The sequence below is a fragment of the Aegilops tauschii genome, chromosome 4, assembly GCF_002575655.3.
Source record: "Aegilops tauschii subsp. strangulata cultivar AL8/78 chromosome 4, Aet v6.0, whole genome shotgun sequence".
Classification (NCBI taxonomy): domain Eukaryota; kingdom Viridiplantae; phylum Streptophyta; class Magnoliopsida; order Poales; family Poaceae; genus Aegilops; species Aegilops tauschii.
In genome coordinates this window covers 380430560-380450173 of record NC_053038.3, presented here as the reverse complement: position 1 = coordinate 380450173, position 19614 = coordinate 380430560, and the positions used below count along the sequence as shown (strand labels likewise).

The 19614-nt window shown below is 43.9% G+C and overlaps 1 protein-coding gene across 1 annotated transcript in view; it reads left to right on the top strand.

The window, feature by feature from the left end:
• LOC109747021 (ubiquitin-ribosomal protein eL40 fusion protein) overlaps positions 1 to 19614 on the top strand; it is a 242586-nt gene that overhangs the window by 62172 nt on the left and 160800 nt on the right. Inside the window, exons 3-4 of the mRNA XM_073496778.1 lie at positions 1976 to 2079; positions 2194 to 2323. Coding sequence (XP_073352879.1) covers positions 1976 to 2079; positions 2194 to 2323 — 234 coding nt within the window. The remainder of the gene's footprint in view (positions 1 to 1975; positions 2080 to 2193; positions 2324 to 19614) is intronic.

Genomic DNA, 19614 nt, shown 5'->3' with positions numbered 1-19614 from the left:
ATGCATTTTGGTACCCCATAATACTCAAGTCTTGGTTTGGAAGAAGTAGAAGGTATTCCAATATTGCCTCCCCAGCAAGATCAACCTCACAAGCTTTATCAATAATCACATCCATCCCTAGCCTCTTCCAAACCTCCTTTGCTTTACTACAGAGGAAAATCATGTGTTTCGTATCTTCTAAGCCCCGAGAGCAAGTCGGGCAAGAGGGCGAGACCTTCATGTGTCTATTAGCGAGTGTTACCCGGCATGGGAGAGTGCCATGTAATGTACGCCATATAATTTTTTTACCTTTGCTGGGCAGGATAACTTCCATATCTGACACCAGATAGGATTTGGTGTGATTCGCCCCATCCCATTAGACTATTTGAGTCTACTCCCATAATGATAATTCCATTCCACCGAGTAAGCAGACCGTACCGAGAACATACCATTTTTTGTGTAACTCCAGGCAATGAAATCTGTCATATCATATTGCGGAAGTGGGATTGAAAGAATTCGTTGTGCATCAATGGGCCACATAGTTTGTCTAATCAGTTCCTCGTCCCAATTGTTGGAAGCAGGGTCAATCAGGTCACTCACTTTTGATAGCAAATGGCTCCCCCTAGGGGTCACAATCTTCCTAGTGACACAGTTTGGGATCCAGGCATCTCCCCAGATATTGATGGTATGTCCGTTACCCACTTGCCAAATATAGCCACGATTCAGAGTAGTTATACCTGCCATAATGCTCTGCCAGGTGAAAGAAGCGCCATGCTTTGGCTTAGACTTCAGCAAATCGCCAAAACCTAGTGAGTTATGCTAAAAAAGTTAAACATATCAGTCAAAACGGGCTAGCATTCAATGCATCTGTGTGGGCCTGATTCTTGTACGCTCCTTTACACCTAGAGTTCTTAGCGATGCAAGTTAGAGCATCTCCAACAACAACCCAATATAGGGCACGCAAAAAGTAGTTTTGCGCCATCAGAAGGTGCATTTTCATCAGCTGAATCTTTTTTACTCCAACAGCAGCCCTATAATAGGGCACCAATTTGCTCTAGCATCTACCCTATATTGAGCACGACAATTGCATACATATTGAACATTCTTATATCAAACTCATTCAAATTATTTCAAATCAACACTATAAACATAAATTATTCATCACACATCACACAAATTGTTCACACACATCACACAAGTTGTAATTCACACAAATTATTCATTGCACGAGAAGATAAAGCAGGGATGTTGTTTCCCATACCACTTCCACCACTCCTCCATGGCATCTTTTTGAAGATCTAGATATGTATCGGCATCTCGAATGTCCTGGTATGCCTACAGAAAGTGTCGGATCCCCGTATCGGCATCTCGAATGTCCTGGTACGCTTACAGAAAGTGTCGGATTGCCCCTCCCCCCTCTATGTGACTGCACGAGTTTCCCCATGAGCCCGCGATGGTCCATAGCGGCGGGATATGTTAAGGGGAACGACGGCAGTGGTGGTGGCCGCTGCGCGCGGGAGGCAGATGAGGTCCGGCTGGGCGCGCTTAAATTTCAGCTGGCAGTTTTTTTGCGTTTGGGCACGCATCGCCTGTCCAAATTTGGTTCACCTTGGGCTGATTTTTTGGACAGCCCTAAAATGGGACGACGTATTTTTGCGTTTAAGGCAGCCGTCGAATCTCGTTTTTAGGCTCAAGTGATGCAAAAAAATGATCTTTACTTCAAATGCCCTATTTTAAGGCTGTCGTTGGAGATGCTCTTAGTACCATATTATCTGAACGCCCGATTTTGCTTCCGTAACTTGACGGGCGCGTACCCCACAAAAAAAACTTGACAGGCGTGTTTCCTCTTGGACGAAATAAACTCTGAGTACTAGACGGACAAGGAACGTCCCGTGCGTGACCGCCGCCCGCCGGCTATATTAGGCCGCACTCACCGCACCGAACGTGTCCAGAACCAAGAACAGAGGAAAACCCGGACAGTCAATTGGGCGCTGAGGATGCAGATCTTCGTCAAGATGCCGGCGGGGAAGACCGTCACCCTGGAGGTCGAGAGCATCTACACCGTCGACAATGTCAAGGCCAAGATCCATAGCGAGGAAGGTGTTACACAAGCCAACCACACCACTGCGTCGCATTGGCGCCGCCATGAACGACATCTCTTTGTTGAGTTTGAGAGTTGAGTGGCTTACTCCCTGTCGTGTCGTGTGGCCGCAGGCGTCTCGCCGGAGCAGCAGCGCCTCATCTTCGCGGGGAAGCAGCTGGACGACGGCTGCAGCCTAGCCGATTACGATATCCAGAAGGACTCCACCCTCCACCTCCTGCTTCAGCTCCGCGGGGGCAACATGTGGTTCGAGCCCAGTCTGAGAACCCTCGCAGAAAAGTACAACTCAGACAAGAAGATCTGCTGCAAGTACGTACTACTCCTACATTTGTTGCATCGGGTGATTTAGCTGTTGTTCAGAAATATATGCTGGGTGTTTGTCGGATGTGCTGAAATTTAAGATGGGCTCTAGGCTCATATAGCAATTTCTAAAAAATCTCTAAGGGCCCATGTGGGTTTATTGGCACTAGGTGGAGTGGGAAGTTTAGTCCCACCCCGAAAGTGGAAGAGGAGTTGACCTCCTTATAAGGGTTTCTCTTCTACATGCTATTGAAGCTTGAGAAGAGATGAGGCCCTCGTGCACTCCTCCTCCACTGTGCGTACACGGTAGACCGTTCCTGTATGGGAGAAGCGAATAGGTTTTTGGGAAGCGACTGCTTGCTGTTCGTCTACTTCCTCTACGTCCGCGTCGCCCTCATCATCACCATGTCCACCGACGCCGAACGTGCCGGCGACAAGAAGGCCGCCGCGGCGGCTTCTGCATGGCCTACTGGAGGGTATAACGCGTATATCCCTCTCATGATTATTTTCATATTAACAGTCCTAGCATTATGTGTAGATCTGTCTGTTGTTTGCGTAGTACGTGCTCGTTTAGATCAGTATCAGTATGTTGCTAATTCTGTCAATGCCATGCTAGTCATCTATTTATAGATTAAATTAGTCGAAAAATTGCCTGTTTACTCAACAATCCAAAAACCTATTATGTGTAGGAATTTTCGGCAAGTGGCTTTGCCGTTGCACTGAAACCGGATAAATTTACCGGTACGTACTTTAAGCGTTGGCAGACTAAGACCACTTTATGGCTCACGGCTATGAACGTGTTCTGGGTCACCAGTGTCTCCACGGGAACGACTGCTCCTGAACAGGAGAAGGCATTCAAGGAGGCCACCGTTGTGTTTCTCAGAGCAGTTCTTAGCATGATCGGAGATAAACTGGTCGACGCATATTTACATGTGCATGTCGCCAAGGACTTGTGGGAGGAGCTCGAATCTAAGTTCGGGACCGCCGATGCTGGGAGCGAAATGTATATTATAGAGCGGTTCCACGATTACAAGATGGTTGAAAACCGTCCTGTACTGGAGCAGGCTCATGAGATAATATGCATTGTTAAGGAGCTTTAGCTTCTTAAGTGCGAGTTACCGGGCAAGTTTGTCGCGGGCTGCATAATCTCTAAGCTCCCTAATTCCTGGAGGAACTTTGCCACCACTCTGAAACATCAGAGGCATGAATTCTCTGTGGAGGATGTCATTGGCCATCTGAGTGTTGAGCAGAATTCGAGGGCAAAAGACTCGCACGGAAAAGGGGCCGAAGGGACTTCTGTCGCCAACATGGTGAACCAGAAGAACTTCAACTCCCACAAGCCCAAGGGAAAGAACAGTGTCCAACACAATACCGACTTTAAGAAGAAGGGTAAGAAGACCTTCAAGAAGAACAAGAAGGATGAGGGCTGCTTTACTTGTGGTTCGGTTGAACATTGGGCCAACAAGTGCCCAAACAAGTACAAGAAACCAGGACAGGACTCCAAGTCTGTCAACGTGATTGTGGGCAACAATGAGAATGGTGCATCTGGGTACAGTAATTTATTTACTGTTTTTTTAGTGTTTCAGCCCACCGATTGGTGGGTGGACACAGGTGCAGGTGTTCATGTGTGTGCTGACATTTCATTGTTCACTTCTTACCAGGTCACAGGCCACGGGTCCGTATTGATGGGGAATGGAGCGAGTGCTTCTGTTCATGGTGTTGGCACGGTCGATCTGAAGTTTACTTCGGGAAGGATCGTGCAGCTGAAGAACGTGCAGCATGTCCCCGCCATCAAGAAGAACCTCGTTAGTGGCTCCCTTCTATGTAGAGAAGGGTTTAAGTTGGTTTTCGAGTCTAATAAATTAGTTGTTACGAAATATGGACTCTTTGTTGGAAAAGGTTATGAGAGCGGAGGGATGTTCCGCCTTTCCCTCGCAGATTTTTGTAATAAAGTCGTGAACCATATTCATTTGAATTTTAATGAATCTGAAGTTTGGCATTCACGTCTTTGTCACATTAGTTTCGGTGTTATGATGCGGCTAGCTAAGTTGGATTTAATCTCGAGTTTCACTTTAGCCAAAGGTTCTAAGTGCCTTTCATGTGTGCAAGCTAAGCAACCTCGCAAGCCTCACAAGGCCGCGGAGGAGAGACACTTGGCACCATTAGAACTCATACATTCTGATCTTTGTGAGATGAATGGTGTGTTGACTAAAGGTGGAAAGAAATACTTCATGACACTGATAGATGATTCCACTAGATATTGCTATGTGTATCTATTAAATACTAAAGATGAGGCTCTACACTACTTTAAAATCTATAAGGCAGAAGTTGAGAATCAACTTGAAAAGAAAATTAAACGAGTCCGATCAGATCGTGGTGGAGAGTACTTCTCGAGTGAGTTTGATTCTTTTTGTGCGGAACACGACATTATTCATGAGAGGACGCCTCCCTATTCACCACAGTCAAACGGGGTTGCCGAGCGGAAAAACCGTACTCTAACTGATTTGGTTAACGCCATGTTAGATACATCGGGTTTATCCAAGGCATGGTGGGGGGAGGCTATATTGATGGCATGTCATGTCCTGAATAAAGTTCTGACAAAGGATAATGAGATCACTCCCTATGAGAAATGGGCGAAGAAAAGGACAACACTCTCGTACTTGCGTACTTGGGGCTATTTGGAGAAAGTCAATGTGTCGATCCCCAAAAAGCGTAAGCTTGGACCCAAGACTGTGGACTGCGTTAATTTGGGCTACGCTAAGAAAAGCGTTGGCTATAGATTTCTAGTAGTGAAATCTGAGGTACCTGACCAGAAGGTCGGCACAATTATGGAGTCTAAGGATGCTACATTCTTCGAGAATATTTTTCCTATGAGAGATACGCAACACACTTCTAGACAGGAATCTGAGGAGACTCCTGAGCCTGCCATTCCCATGGATTATTATGACCGAACACATGATGAAAATCCTGAGGAGGATCACGAGGAAACCCTTGGTAGGGGCAAGAGACAAAGGACTGCAAAGACCTTTGGTGATGATTTCTTCGTGTACCTCGTGGATGACACTCCCACTTCTATTTCAAAAGCGTATTGATACGTCCCCAACGTATCTATAATTTTTGATTGTTCCATGCTATATTATATTCTGTTTTGGACATTATTGGGCTTTATTATACACTTTTATATTATTTTTGGGACTAACCTATTAACCGGAGGCCCAGCCCGGAATTGCTATTTTTTGCCTATTTCAGAGTTTCGCAGAAAAAGAATATCAAACGGAGTCCAAACGGAATGAAACCTTCGGCAACGTGATTTTCGGAATGAACGTGTTCCAGAGGACTTGGACCCTGCGTCAAGACATCAACTAGGAAGGCACAAGGTAGGGGGGCGCGCCTACCACCCCAGGGCGCGCCCTCCACCCTCATGGGCCCCACGTTGCTCAACCGACGTACTTCTTCCTCCTATATATACCTACGTACCCCCAAACTACCAGATACAGAGCCAAAAACCTAATTCCACCGCCGCAACCTTCTGTACCCGTGAGATCCCATCTCGGGGCTTGTTCCGGAGCTTCGCCGGAGGGGGCATCAATCACGGAGGGCTTCTACATCAACACCATAGCCTCTCCGATGAAGTGTGAGTAGTTTACTTCAGACCTTCGGGTCCATAGTTATTAGCTAGATGGCTTCTTCTCTCTTTTTGGATCTCAATACAATGTTCTCCCCCTCTCTTGTGGAGATCTATTCGATGTAATCTTCTTTTGCAGTGTGTTTGTTGAGACCGATGAATTGTGGGTTTATGATCAAGTTTATCTATGAACAATATTTGATTCTTCTCTGAATTATTTTATGTATGATTGGTTATCTTTTCAAGTCTCTTCGAATTATCAGTTTGGTTTGGCCTACTATATTGATCTTTCTTGCAATGGGAGAAGTGCTTAGCTTTGGGTTCAATCTTGCGGTGTCCTTTCCCAGTGACAGTAGGGGCAGCAAGGCACGTATTGTATTGTTGCCATCGAGGATAACAAGATGGGGTTTATATCATATTGCATGAGTTTATCCCTCTACATCATGTCATCTTGCTTAAAGCGTTACTCTATTCTTATGAACTTAATACTCTAGATGCATGCTGGATAGCGGTCGATGTGTGGAGTAATAGTAGTAGATGCAGGCAGGAGTCGGTCTACTTGTCTCGGACATGATGCCTATATACATGATCATACCTAGATATTCTCATAACTATGCTCAATTCTGTCAATTGCTCAACAGTAATTTGTTCACCCACCGTAATACTTATGCTCTTGAGAGAAGCCACTAGTGAAACCTATGGCCCCGGGTCTATTTTCCATCATATTAATCTCCCGACAACAAGCTATTTCTAGCGTCGTTTTTATTTTGTTTTCTTTACTTTGCATCTTTATCATAAAAATACCAAAAATATTATCTTATCATATCTATCAGATCTCACCCTCGTAAGTGACCGTGGAGGGATTGACAACCCCTTATCGCGTTGGTTGCGAGGATTTATTTGTTTGTGTAGGTGCGAGGGACTCGTGTGTGGTGTCCTACTGGATTGATACCTTGGTTCTCAAAAATGGAGGGAAATACTTATGCTGCTTTACTGCATCACCCTTTCCTCTTCAAGGGAAAACCAACGCAGTGCTCAAGAGGTAGCAAGAAGGATTTCTGGCGTCGTTGCTGGGGAGGCTTACGCGAAGTCAAGTCAAGATTTGGAATCCCGACAACGAGCCATTTCTGGCGCCGTTGCCGGGGAGTCTACGCAGAAGTCAACATACCAAGTACCCATCACAAACCCTTATCTCCTGCATTACATTATTTGCCATTTGCCTCTCGTTTTCCTCTCCCCCACTTCACCCTTGCCATTTTATTCGCCCTCTCTTTTCTGTCCACCTCCTTTCCGTTTGCCTCTTTTTGCTTGTCTTTTGTTTGCTCGTGTGTTGGATTGCTTGCTTGTCACGATGGCTCAAGACAATACTAAATTGTGTGACTTCACCAATACCAACAACAATGATTTCCTTAGCACTCCGGTTGCTCCTCTTACCGATACTGAATCTTGTGAAATCAATGCTGCTTTGTTGAATCTTGTCATGAAAGATCAATTCGCCAGCCTTCCTAGTGAAGATGCCGCTACCCATCTAAATAGCTTCGTTGATTTGTGTGATATGCAAAAGAAGAAAGTGTGGATAATGATATTGTTAAACTGAAGCTATTTCCCTTTTCGCTTAGAGATCGTGCTAAAGCTTGGTTTTCATCTTTGCCTAAAAATAGTATTGATTCTTGGAATAAGTGCAAAGATGGTTTAATCTCTAAATATTTTCCTCCCGCTAAGATCATCTCTCTTAGAAACGATATTATGAATTTTAAGCAACTTGATCATGAACATGTTGCACAAGCTTGGGAGAGGATGAAATTAATGATATGTAATTGCCCTACGCATGGTTTGAATTTGTGGATGATTATACAAAAAATTTATGCCTGATTGAATTTTGCTTCTAGAAATCTTCTAGACTCGGCCGCGGGAGGCACTTTTATGGAAATCACTTTAGTAGAAGCTACTAAACTCCTAGATAATATTATGGTTAATTATTCTCAATGTCACACTGAAAGATCTACTAGTAAAAAGGTGCATGCGATAGAAGAAATTAATGTTTTGAGTGGAAAGATGGATGAACTTATGAAATTATTTGCTACTAAGAGTGTTTCTTCTGATCCTAATGATATGCCTTTGTCTACTTTGATTGAGAATAATAATGAATCTATGGATGTAAATTTTGTTGGTAGGAATAATTTTGGTAACAACGCGTATAGAGGAAACTTTAATCCTAGGCCTTATCCTTGTAATTCCTCTAATAATTATGGTAATTCCTACAACAATTCTTATGGGAACTTTAATAAGATGCCCTCTGAATTTGAAACTAGTGTTAAGGAGTTTATGAATTCACAAAATAATTTCAATGCTTTGCTCGAACAAAAATTGCTTAAAGTTGATGAATTGGCTAGGAACGTTGATAGAATTTCTCTTGATGTTGATTCTTTGAAACTTAGATCTATTCCACCTAAGCATGATATCAATGAGTCTCTCAAAGCCATGAGAATTTCCATTGATGAGTGCAAAGAAAGAACCGCTAGGATGCGTGCTAAGAAAGATTGCTTTGTAAAAGCGTGTTCTTCTAGTTCCTATGAAAATAAAGATGAAGATCTAAAAGTTATTGATGTGTCCCCTATTAAATATTTGTTTAGCAATATGAATCTTGATAATGATGGGACTGAATATGATCCACCTTTACCTAGAAGGCGTTCCAAAAATTCGGAGTTTTTAGATCTTAATGCAAAAATTGGTGAAAGTGGGATTGAAGAGATCAAGACTCTAGATATGAATGAACCCACTATTTTGGATTTCAAGGAATTTAATTATGATAATTGCTCTTTGATAGATTGTATTTCCTTGTTGCAATCCGTGCTAAATTCTCCTCATGCTTATAGTCAAAATAAAGCTTTTACTAAACATATCGTTGATGCTTTGATGCAATCTTATGAAGAAAAACTTGAGTTGGAAGTTTCTATCCCTAGAAAACTCTATGATGAGTGGGAACCTACTATTTAAATTAAAATTAAAGATCATGAATGCTATGCTTTGTGTGATTTGGGTGCTAGTGTTTCCACGATTCCAAAGACTTTGTGCAATTTGTTAGGTTTCCGTGATTTTGATGATTGCTCTTTAAACTTGCACCTTGCGGATTACACCATTAAGAAACCTATGGGAAGAATTAATGATGTTCTTTTTGCAAATAGGAACTATGTGCCCGTAGATTTTATTGTTCTTCATATCGATTGCAATCCTTCATGTCCTATTATTCTTGATAGACCTTTCCTTAGAACGATCGGTGCAATTATTGATATGAAGGAAGGAAATATTAGATTCCAATTTCCATTAAGGAAAGGCATGGAACACTTTTCAAGAAAGAAAATAAAATTACCATATGAATCTATCATGAGAGCCACTTATGGATTGCCTACCAAAGATGGCAATACCTAGATCTATCCTTGCTATTATGCCTAGCTGGGGGCGTTAAACGATAGCGCTTGTTGGGAGGCAACCCAATTTTATTTTTAGTTATTTTTTTAGTTTTTGCTTCTGTTTAGGAATAAATATTTGATCTATCCTCTGGTTAGACTTGTTTTTATGTTTTAATTAGTGTTTGTGCCAAGTTAAACCTATAGGATCTTCTTGGATGATAGTTATTTGATCTTGCTGTAAATTCCAGAAACTTTCTGTTCACGAAAATAATTGTTATAAATCACCAGAACGTGATAAAATATTGATTCCAATTGCTTCTGATCAATAAACAAATTGTCTAGGTCTTCCTAGTTTGGCTGAATTTTTGGAGTTCCAGAAGTTTGCGTTAGTTACAGATTACTACAGACTGTTCTGTTTTTGACAGATTCTGTTGTTCGTGTGTTGTTTGCTTACTTTGATGAATCTATGGCTAGTAAAATAGTTTATAAACCATAGAGAAGTTGGAATACAGTAGGTTTAAAACCAATATAAATAAATAATGAGTTCATAACAATACCTTGAAGTGGTGTTTTGTTTTCTTTCGCTAACGGAGCTCACGAGATTTTCTGTTAAGTTTTGTGTTGTGAAGTTTTCAAGTTTTGGGTAAAAGATTTGATGGATTATGGAACAAGGAGTTGCAAGAGCCTAAGGTTGGGGATGCCCATGGCACCCCAAGATAATCTAAGGACACCAAAAAGCCAAAGCCTGGGGATGCCCCGGAAGGCATCCCCTCTTTCGTCTACTTCCATCGGTAATTTTACTTGGAGCTATATTTTTATTCACCACATGATATGTGTTTTGCTTGGAGCGTCTTGTATGATTTGAGTCTTTGCTTTTTAGTTTACCACATTCATCCTTGCTGTACACACCTTTTGAGAGAGACACACATGATTCGGAAATTATTAGAATACTCTATGTGCTTCACTTATATCTTTTGAGTTATATAGTTTTTGCTCTAGTACTTCACTTATATCTTTTAGAGCACGGTGGTAACTTTTGTTTTATAGAAACTATTATTCTCTCATGCTTCACTTAGATTATTTTGAGAGTCTTAAAACAGCATGGTAATTTTCTTAAATAATCCTAATATGCTAGGTATTCTAGACTAGTAAAAACTTTCTTATGAGTGTGTTGAATACTAAGAGAAGTTTGATGCTTGATGATTGTTTTGAGACATGGAGGTAGTGATATCAAAGTTGTGCTAGTTGAGTAGTTGTGAATTTGAGAAATACTTGTGTTGAAGTTTGCAAGTCCCGTAGCATGCACGTATGGTAAACGTTATGTAACAAATTTGAAACATGAGGTGTTCTTTGATTGTCCTCCTTATGAGTGGCGGTCGGGGACGAGCGATGGTCTTTTCCTACCAATCTATCCCCCTAGGAGCATGCGCGTAGTGCTTGGTTTTTGATGACTTGTAGATTTTTGCAATAAGTATGTGAGTTCTTTATGACTAATGTTGAGTCCATGGATTATACGCACTCTCACCTTTCCATCATTGCTAGCCTCTTCGGTACCATGCATTGCCCTTTCTCATATTGAGAGTTGGTGCAAACGTCGCCGGTGCATCCAAACCCCGTGATATGATACACTCTTTCACACATAAACCTCCTTATATCTTCCTCAAAACAGCCACCATACCTACCTATTATGGCATTTCCATAGCCATTTCGAGATATATTGCCATGCAACTTTCCACCGTTCTGTTTATTATGACACGTTCATCATTGTCATATTGCTTTGCATGATCATGTAGTTGACATAGTATTTGTGGCAAAGCCACCATTCATAATTCTTTCATACATGTCACTCTTGGTTCATTGCATATCCCGGTACACCGCTGGAGGCATTCATATAGAGTCATACTTTATTCTAGTATCGAGTTGTAATCATTGAGTTGTAAATAAATAGAAGTGTGATGATCATCATTTTCTAGAGCATTGTCCCAAGTGAGGAAAAAAAGGGAGAGAAAGGCCATAAAAAAAGAAGGCCCAAAAAAATGAGAGAAAAAGAGAGAAGGGACAATGTTACTATCCTTTTACCACACTTGTGCTTCAAAGTATCACCATAATCTTCATGATAGAGAGTCTCTTGTTTTGTCACTTTCATATACTAGTGGGAAATTTTCATTATAGAACTTGGCTTGTATATTCTAGCAATGGGCTTCCTCAAATGCCCTAGGTCTTCGTGAGCAAGCAAGTTGGATGCACACCCACTTAGTTTCTTTTGTTGAGCTTTCATATATTTATAGCTCTAGTGCATCCGTTGCATGGCAATCCCTACTCCTTGCATTAACATCAATCGATGGGCATCTCCATAGCTCATTGATTAGCCTCGTTGATGTGAGACTTTCTCCCTTTTTTGTCTTCTCCACATAACCCCCATCATTATATTCTATTCCACCCATAGTGCTATATCCATGGCCCACGCTCATGTATTGCGTGAAGGTTGAAAAAGTTTGAGATTACTGAAGTATGAAACAATTGCTTGGCTTGTCATCGGGGTTGTGCATGATGAGAGCATTCTTGTGTGACGAAAATGGAGCATGACTAAACTATATGATTTTGTAGGGATGAACTTTCTTTGGCCATGTTATTTTGAGAGGACATAATTGCTTAGTTAGTATGCTTGAAGTATTATTACTTTTATGTCAATATTGAACTTTTATCTTGAATCTTTCGGATCTGAATATTCATACCGCAATTAAGAAGAATTACATTGAAATTATGCCAAGTAGCATTCCACATCAAAAATTCTGTTTTTATCATTTACCTACTCGAGGACGAGCAGGAATTAAGCTTGGGGATGCTTGATACGTCTCCAACGTATCTATAATTTTTTTATTGTTCCATGTTATATTATATTCTGTTTTGGACATTATTGGGCTTTATTATACACTTTTATATTATTTTTGGGACTAACCTATTAACCGGAGGCCCAGACCAGAATTGCTATTTTTTGCCTATTTCATAGTTTCGCAGAAAAAGAATATCAAATGGAGTCCAAACGGAATGAAACCTTCGGGAACGTGATCCAGAGGACTTGGACCCTACGTCAAGACATCAACCAGGAAGGCACGAGGTAGGGGGCGCGCCTACCCCCCAGGGCGCGCCCTCCACCCTCGTGGGCCCCACGTTGCTCCACCGACGTACTTCTTCCTCCTATATATACCTACGTACCCCCAAACTACCAGATACGGAGCCAAAAACCTAATTCCACCGCCGCAACCTTCTGTACCCGTGAGATCCCATCTTGGGGCCTGTTCCGGAGTTCCGCCGGAGGGGGCATCGATCACGGAGGGCTTCTACATCAACACCATAGCCTCTCCGATGAAGTGTGAGTAGTTTACTTCAGACCTTCGGGTCCATAGTTATTAGCTAGATGGCTTCTTCTCTCTTTTTGGATCTCAATACAATGTTCTCCCCCTCTCTTGTGGAGATCTATTCGATGTAATCTTCTTTTGCAGTGTGTTTGTTGAGACCGATGAATTGTGGGTTTATGATCAAGTTTATCTATGAACAATATTTGATTCTTCTCTGAATTATTTTATGTATGATTGGTTATCTTTTCAAGTCTCTTCGAATTATCAGTTTGGTTTGGCCTACTATATTGATCTTTCTTGCAATGGGAGAAGTGCTTAGCTTTGGGTTCAATCTTGCGGTGTCCTTTCCCAGTGACAGTAGGGGCAGCAAGGCACGTATTGTATTGTTGCCATCGAGGATAACAAGATGGGGTTTATATCATATTGCATGAATTTATCCCTCTACATCATGTCATCTTGCTTAAAGCGTTACTCTATTCTTATGAACTTAATACTCTAGATGCATGCTGGATAGCGGTCGATGTGTGGAGTAATAGTAGTAGATGCAGGCAGGAGTCGGTCTACTTGTCTCGGACGTGATGCCTATATACATGATCATACCTAGATATTCTCATAACTATGCTCAATTCTGTCAATTGCTCAACAGTAATTTGTTCACCCACCGTAATACTTATGCTCTTGAGAGAAGCCACTAGTGAAACCTATGGCCCCCGGGTCTATTTTCCATCATATTAATCTCCCGACAACAAGCTATTTCTGGCGCTGTTTTTATTTTGTTTTCTTTACTTTGCATCTTTATCGTAAAAATACCAAAAATATTATCTTATCATATCTATCAGATCTCACTCTCGTAAGTGACCGTGTAGGGATTGACAACCCCTTATTGTGTTGGTTGCGAGGTTTATTTGTTTGTGTAGGTGCGAGGGACTCGTGTGCGGCCTCCTACTGGATTGATACCTTGGTTCTCAAAAAACTGAGGGAAATACTTACGCTGCTTTACTGCATCACCCTTTCCTCTTCAAGGGAAAACCATCGCAGTGCTCAAGAGGTAGCACGTATGCCTCTCCAGAAGCTGACTACTGGAAGGATGCGGTCCGTAGCGAGATGGATTCCATCATGGCTAATGGGACATGGGAGATCACTGAGCGTCCCTATGGTTGCAAACCATTGGGATGTAAGTGGGTGTTCAAAAAGAAGCTTAGGCCCGATGGTACGATTGAAAAGTAGAAGGCTAGGCTTGTGGCCAAGGGCTATGACCAGAAAGAAGAGGAAGATTTCTTCGATACTTATTCACCTGTGGCTAGACTGACCACCATTCGATTATTACTCTCGTTGGCGGCCTCGCATGGTCTTCTCGTCCACCAGATGGATGTTAAGATGACTTTTCTGAATGGAGAGCTAAACGAGGAAATCTACTTGCAACAATGAGATGGCTTTGTGATAGATGGTTAGGAAAGAAAGGTGTGTAGGTTGCTGAAATCTTTATATGGCCTGAAGCCAGCACCTAAGCAATGGCATGATAAGTTTAATACAACTCTGACATCTGTTGGCTTTGTTGTTAATGAAGCTGACAAATGTGTATACTATCGCCATGGTGGGGGCGAAGGAGTTATACTGTGCTTGTATGTTGAAACATACTGATATTCGGAACCAACCTCAAAGTCATTGAGGAGGTCAAATCGTTTCTATCTCAGAACTTTGAGATGAAAGACCTTGGTGTGGCTGATGTTATCTTGAACATCAAGCTACTGAGAGAAAATGAGGGTGGGATTACACTTCTGCAATCCCATTATGTTGAGAAGGTGTTGAGCCGTTTTGGATACTCGGACTGCAAACCATCTCAAACACCATATGATCCTAGTGTGTTGGTTCGAAAGTTCGAAGGCACAGCTAATGATCAACTGAGATACTCTCAAATCATTGGTTCACTCATGTACCTAGCGAGCGTAACGAGGCCTGACATCGCGTTTGCTGTGAGCAAACTGAGCCGGTTTGTTTCCAACCCGGGTGATGTACATTGGCATGCTATTGAGAGAGTTATGCGCTACTGAAGGGTACTATGAACTACGGACTTCACTATACGGGATACCCGTCGGTACTTGAAGGGTATAGTGATGTGAATTGGATCTCTGATGCTGATGAGATGAAGGCCACGACTAGGTATATATTTACTCTTGGAGGTGACGCGGTTTCCTGGAAATCTTGCAAGCAAACGATCTTAATGAGATCGACAATGGAAGCAGAATTAACAACATTAGACACATCTGGTGTCGAAGCAGGATGGCTTCGAGATCTTTTGATGGACTTGCCATTGGTTGATAAACCGGTTCCGGCTATCCTTACGAACTGCGACAATCAGACTGTCATCACCAAGGTGAAGAGTTCAAAGGACAACATGAAGTCCAACAAACACATAAGAATGAGATTAAAAGCTGTCAGAAAATTAAGAAACTTCGGAGTGATAGCGTTGGAGTATGTCCATACGGCTAAGAATCTGGCAGATCCCTTTACAAAAGGGCTATCACGTGTTGTGATAGATAGTGCATCGAGGGAGATGGGTATGAGACCCACATGAGTTGCCATGGTGGTAACCCAACCTTTGTGATCGGAGATCCCGTGAAGTAGGACCTGGGAAAACAAGCCAGTGGTGAACTGAGGAGAGTAACTATACTAACCCACTCCACTGGAGATGCAATACTCTCGATACTGTATGGTAGGATGACTACTGTCTTAATGTGTTCCGAAGCTTATGTAAGCAAGATGCTATCCTACAGCGCGATCTTTGGAGGAACACACCTATATGAGCCCGACTGCTGGTCACAGTCTATGAGATTGGGGTGATCTCTAGTAAGCTCACGAATAGGCCAGGAGTGTGACTCATATGCTCCACCCGAGGGATCAGCCTTCGGCACCCTAGTACTAGTAAGACATGTGGTGCAACTTCTTTACGCCAAACTAACAATTCAAGGCATAGTCCATTGTTCAGTTGTGAAGGAGTGTAGCTACTTGCTCTAGGTGAAGCTCAACCTTAACAGGTCTTCACTGAAAGACTGGTATATCGAAATAGCAATTGGAACAGAGGACACAATGGGCCCTCGAGATCTGGTGGGGGATTGCTAAAATTTGAGATGGGCTCTAGGCCCATACAGCAATTTCTGAAAAATCTCTAAGGGCCCCAGTGGGTTTATTGGCACTAGGTGAAGTGGGAAGTTTAGTCCCACCCCGGAAGTGGAAGAGGAGTTGGAACTCCTTATAAGGGTTTCTCTTCTACATGCTATTGGAGCTTGAGAAGAAATGAGGCCCTCGCGCACTCCTCCTCCGCTGCCCGCCTCTCCATGCCACGCCTCGTCACGACGCGCCGCGGGTTGCGGGATTGAGCCGAGCCGAGTGTTGGGGATCGTTGTAGAAATTAAAAAAAATTCTACGCATCACCAAGATCAATCTATGGAGAGACTAGCAACGAGAGAGAGGGGAGTGCATCTTCATACCCTTGAAGATCGCGATGCGGAAGCGTTACAAGAACGCGGATGAAGGAGCCGTACTCGTAGCGATTCAGATCGCGGTTGATTCCGATCTAAGCACCGAACAACGGAGCCTCCACGTTCAACACACGTGTAGCCCGGTGACGTCTCCCACACCTTGATCCAGCAAGGAGAGAGGTAGAGGTTGGGGAAGACAACTCCAGCAGCAGCACGACGGCGTGGTGGTGTTGGAGCAGCGTGGTACTCCGGCAGGGCTTCGCCAAGCACCGCGGAAGGAGGAGGAGGTGTTGGAGAGGGGGAGGGATGCACCTTGGATGTGGTGCGGCCGCCCTCCCTCCACCCCTCTATTTATAGAGCGAAGGGGGAAGGGGCCCGGCCCCTCTAGACGAGATCTAGAGGGGGCGGCAGCCAAGGGGAGGGGGCTTGCCCCCCAAGCCAAGGGGGGCGCCCCCTTTAGGGTTCCCCCCAACCCTAGGCGCATGGGCCCCCTTAGGGGCTGGCTCCCTTCCACATACAGCCCATAGGGCCCTTCGGGGCAGGTGGACCCTCCCGGTGGACCCCCAGAACCCCTTCGGTGATCCCGGTACAATACCGGCAAACCCCCGAATACTTCCGGTGACCGTATGATGACTTCCCATATATAAATCTTCACCTCCGGACCATTCCGGAACTCCTCGTGACGTGTGGGATCTCATCCGGGACTCTGAACAACATTCGGTAACCACATACAAACTTTCCCTATAACCCTAGCGCCATCGAACCTTCAGTGTGTAGACCCTACGAGTTCGGGAGGCATGTAGACATGACCGAGACATCTCTCCGGTCAATAACCAACAGCGGGATCTGGATACCCATGTTGGCTCCCACATGTTCCATGATGATCTCATCGGATGAACCACGGTGTCGGGGATTCAATCAATCTCGTACACAATTCCCTTTGTCTACCGGTATGATACTTGCCCGAGATTCGATCGTCGGTATTCCTATACCTTGTTCAATTTCGTTACCGGCAAGTATATTTACTCGTCCATAACACATCATCCCGTGATCAACTCCTTGATCACATTGAGCTCATTATGATGATGTCCTACTGAGTGGGCCCAGAGATACCTCTCCATCACATGGAGTGACAAATCCCAGTCTCGATTCGTGCCAACCTAACAGACACTTTCGGAGATACCCGTAGTGCACCTTTATAGCCACCCAGTTACGTTGTGACGTTTGGCACACCCAAAGCATTCCTACGGTATCCGGGAGTTGCACAATCTCATGGTCTAAGGAAATGATACTTGACATCAGAAAAGCTTTAGCAGACGAACTACACGATCTTGTGCTATGCTTAGGATTGGGTCTTGTCCATCACATCATTCTCCTAATGATGTGATCCCGTTATCAATGACATCCAATGTCCATGGTCAGGAAACCGTAACCATCTATTGATCAACGAGCTAGTCAACTAGAGGCTCACTAGGGACATGTTGTGGTCTATGTATTCACACATGTATTACGATTTCCGGATAACACAATTATAGCATGAACAATAGACAATTATCATGAACAAGGAAATATAATAATAACCATTTTATTATTGCCTCTAGGGCATATTTCCAACACCGAGCTCACACCTACGCGCTTACTTTTACTAGTCGCCAACGGAGAGTTTCTGACAGCTGGGCCACGATCTGAGACGTCGGATTGTGGGCTGTCACGGACTCGGACGTGGGTCGAGCCCATGTCTCTCCACGCGGTTGCGCCTATATAAGTGTGTGGTGTCTCCTAACCCTAGCCGCCACAATCAGATCACATCTGCTCCACGCGCACGCCCACCGTCGTTCCTCTGCTGCTACCGCCGCCGGTGACTCCATCCCGTCCGCCACGTACACAGTAGATGGGAGAGCGGGTCTTCGAAACCTCGTCTCTCTGGTTCCTATACGGGAGAGAGGTGAATAGGTTTTTGGGAAGCGACTACGCGACTGCTCGCTGTTCGTCTACTTCCTCTACGTCCGCGTCGCCCTCATCATCGCCATGTCCACCGACGCCGCACGTGCCACCACCGAGAAGCTTGAGGCCGACAAGAAGGCTTCCGAGGACGCCGCTGCTGCCGCCACCGCCGCGGCGGCTTCTGCATGGCCTATTGGAGGGTATAATGCGTATATCCCTCTCATGATTATTTCCGTATTAGCAGTACTAGTATTATGTGTAGATCTATCTACTGTTTGCATAGTACGTGCTCGTTTAGATCAGTATCAGTATGTCGCTAATTCTGTCAATGCCATGCTAGTCATCTATTTATGGATTAAATTAGTCAAAAATTGCCTGTTTACTCAACAATCCAAAAACCTATTATGTGTAGGAATTTTTCGGCAAGTGGCTTTGCCGCAGCATTGAAACCGGATAAATTTACCGGTACGTACTTTAAGCGTTGGCAGACTAAGACCACTTTATGGCTCACAGCTATGAACGTGTTCTGGGTCACCGGTGTCTCCACGGGAACGATTGCTCCTAAACAGGAGAAGACGTTCAAGGAGGCCACCGTTCTGTTTCTCAGAGCAGTTCTTAGCGTGATCGGAGATAAACTGGTTGACGCATATTTACATGTGCATGTCACCAAGGACTTGTGGGAGGCACTCGAATCTAAGTTCGGGGCCGCCGATGCTGGGAGCGAAATGTATATTATAGAGCAGTTCCACGATTACAAGATGGTTGAAAACCGTCCTGTACTGGAGCAGGCTCATGAGATAATATGCATTGTTAAGGAGCTTGAGCTTCTTAAGTGCGAGTTACCGGGCAAGTTTGTCGCGGGCTGGATAATCTCTAAGCTCCCTAATTCCTGGAGGAACTTTGCCACCACTCTGAAACATCAGAGGCGTGAATTCTCTGTGGAGGATGTCATTGGCCATCTGAGTGTTGAGCAGAATTCGAGGGCAAAAGACTCGCACGAAAAAGGGGCCGAAGGGACTTCTGTCGCCAACATGGTGATCCAGAAGAACTTCAACTCCCACAAGCCCAAGGGAAAGAATGGTTTCCAACACAATACCGACTTTAAGAAGAAGGGTAAGAAGACCTTCAAGAAGAACAAGAAGGATGAGGGCTGCTTTACTTGTGGTTCGGTTGAACATTGGGCCAACAAGTGCCCAAACAAGTATAAGAAGCCAGGATAGGACTCCAAGTGTGTCAACGTGATTGTGGGCAACAATGAGAATGGTGCATCTGGGTACAGTAATTTATTTACTATTTTTCAGTGTTTCAGCCCACCGATTGGTGGGTGGACACAGGTGTAGGTGTTCATGTGTGTGCTGACATTTCATTGTTCACTTCTTACCAGGTCACAGGCCACAGGTCCGTATTGATGGGGAAT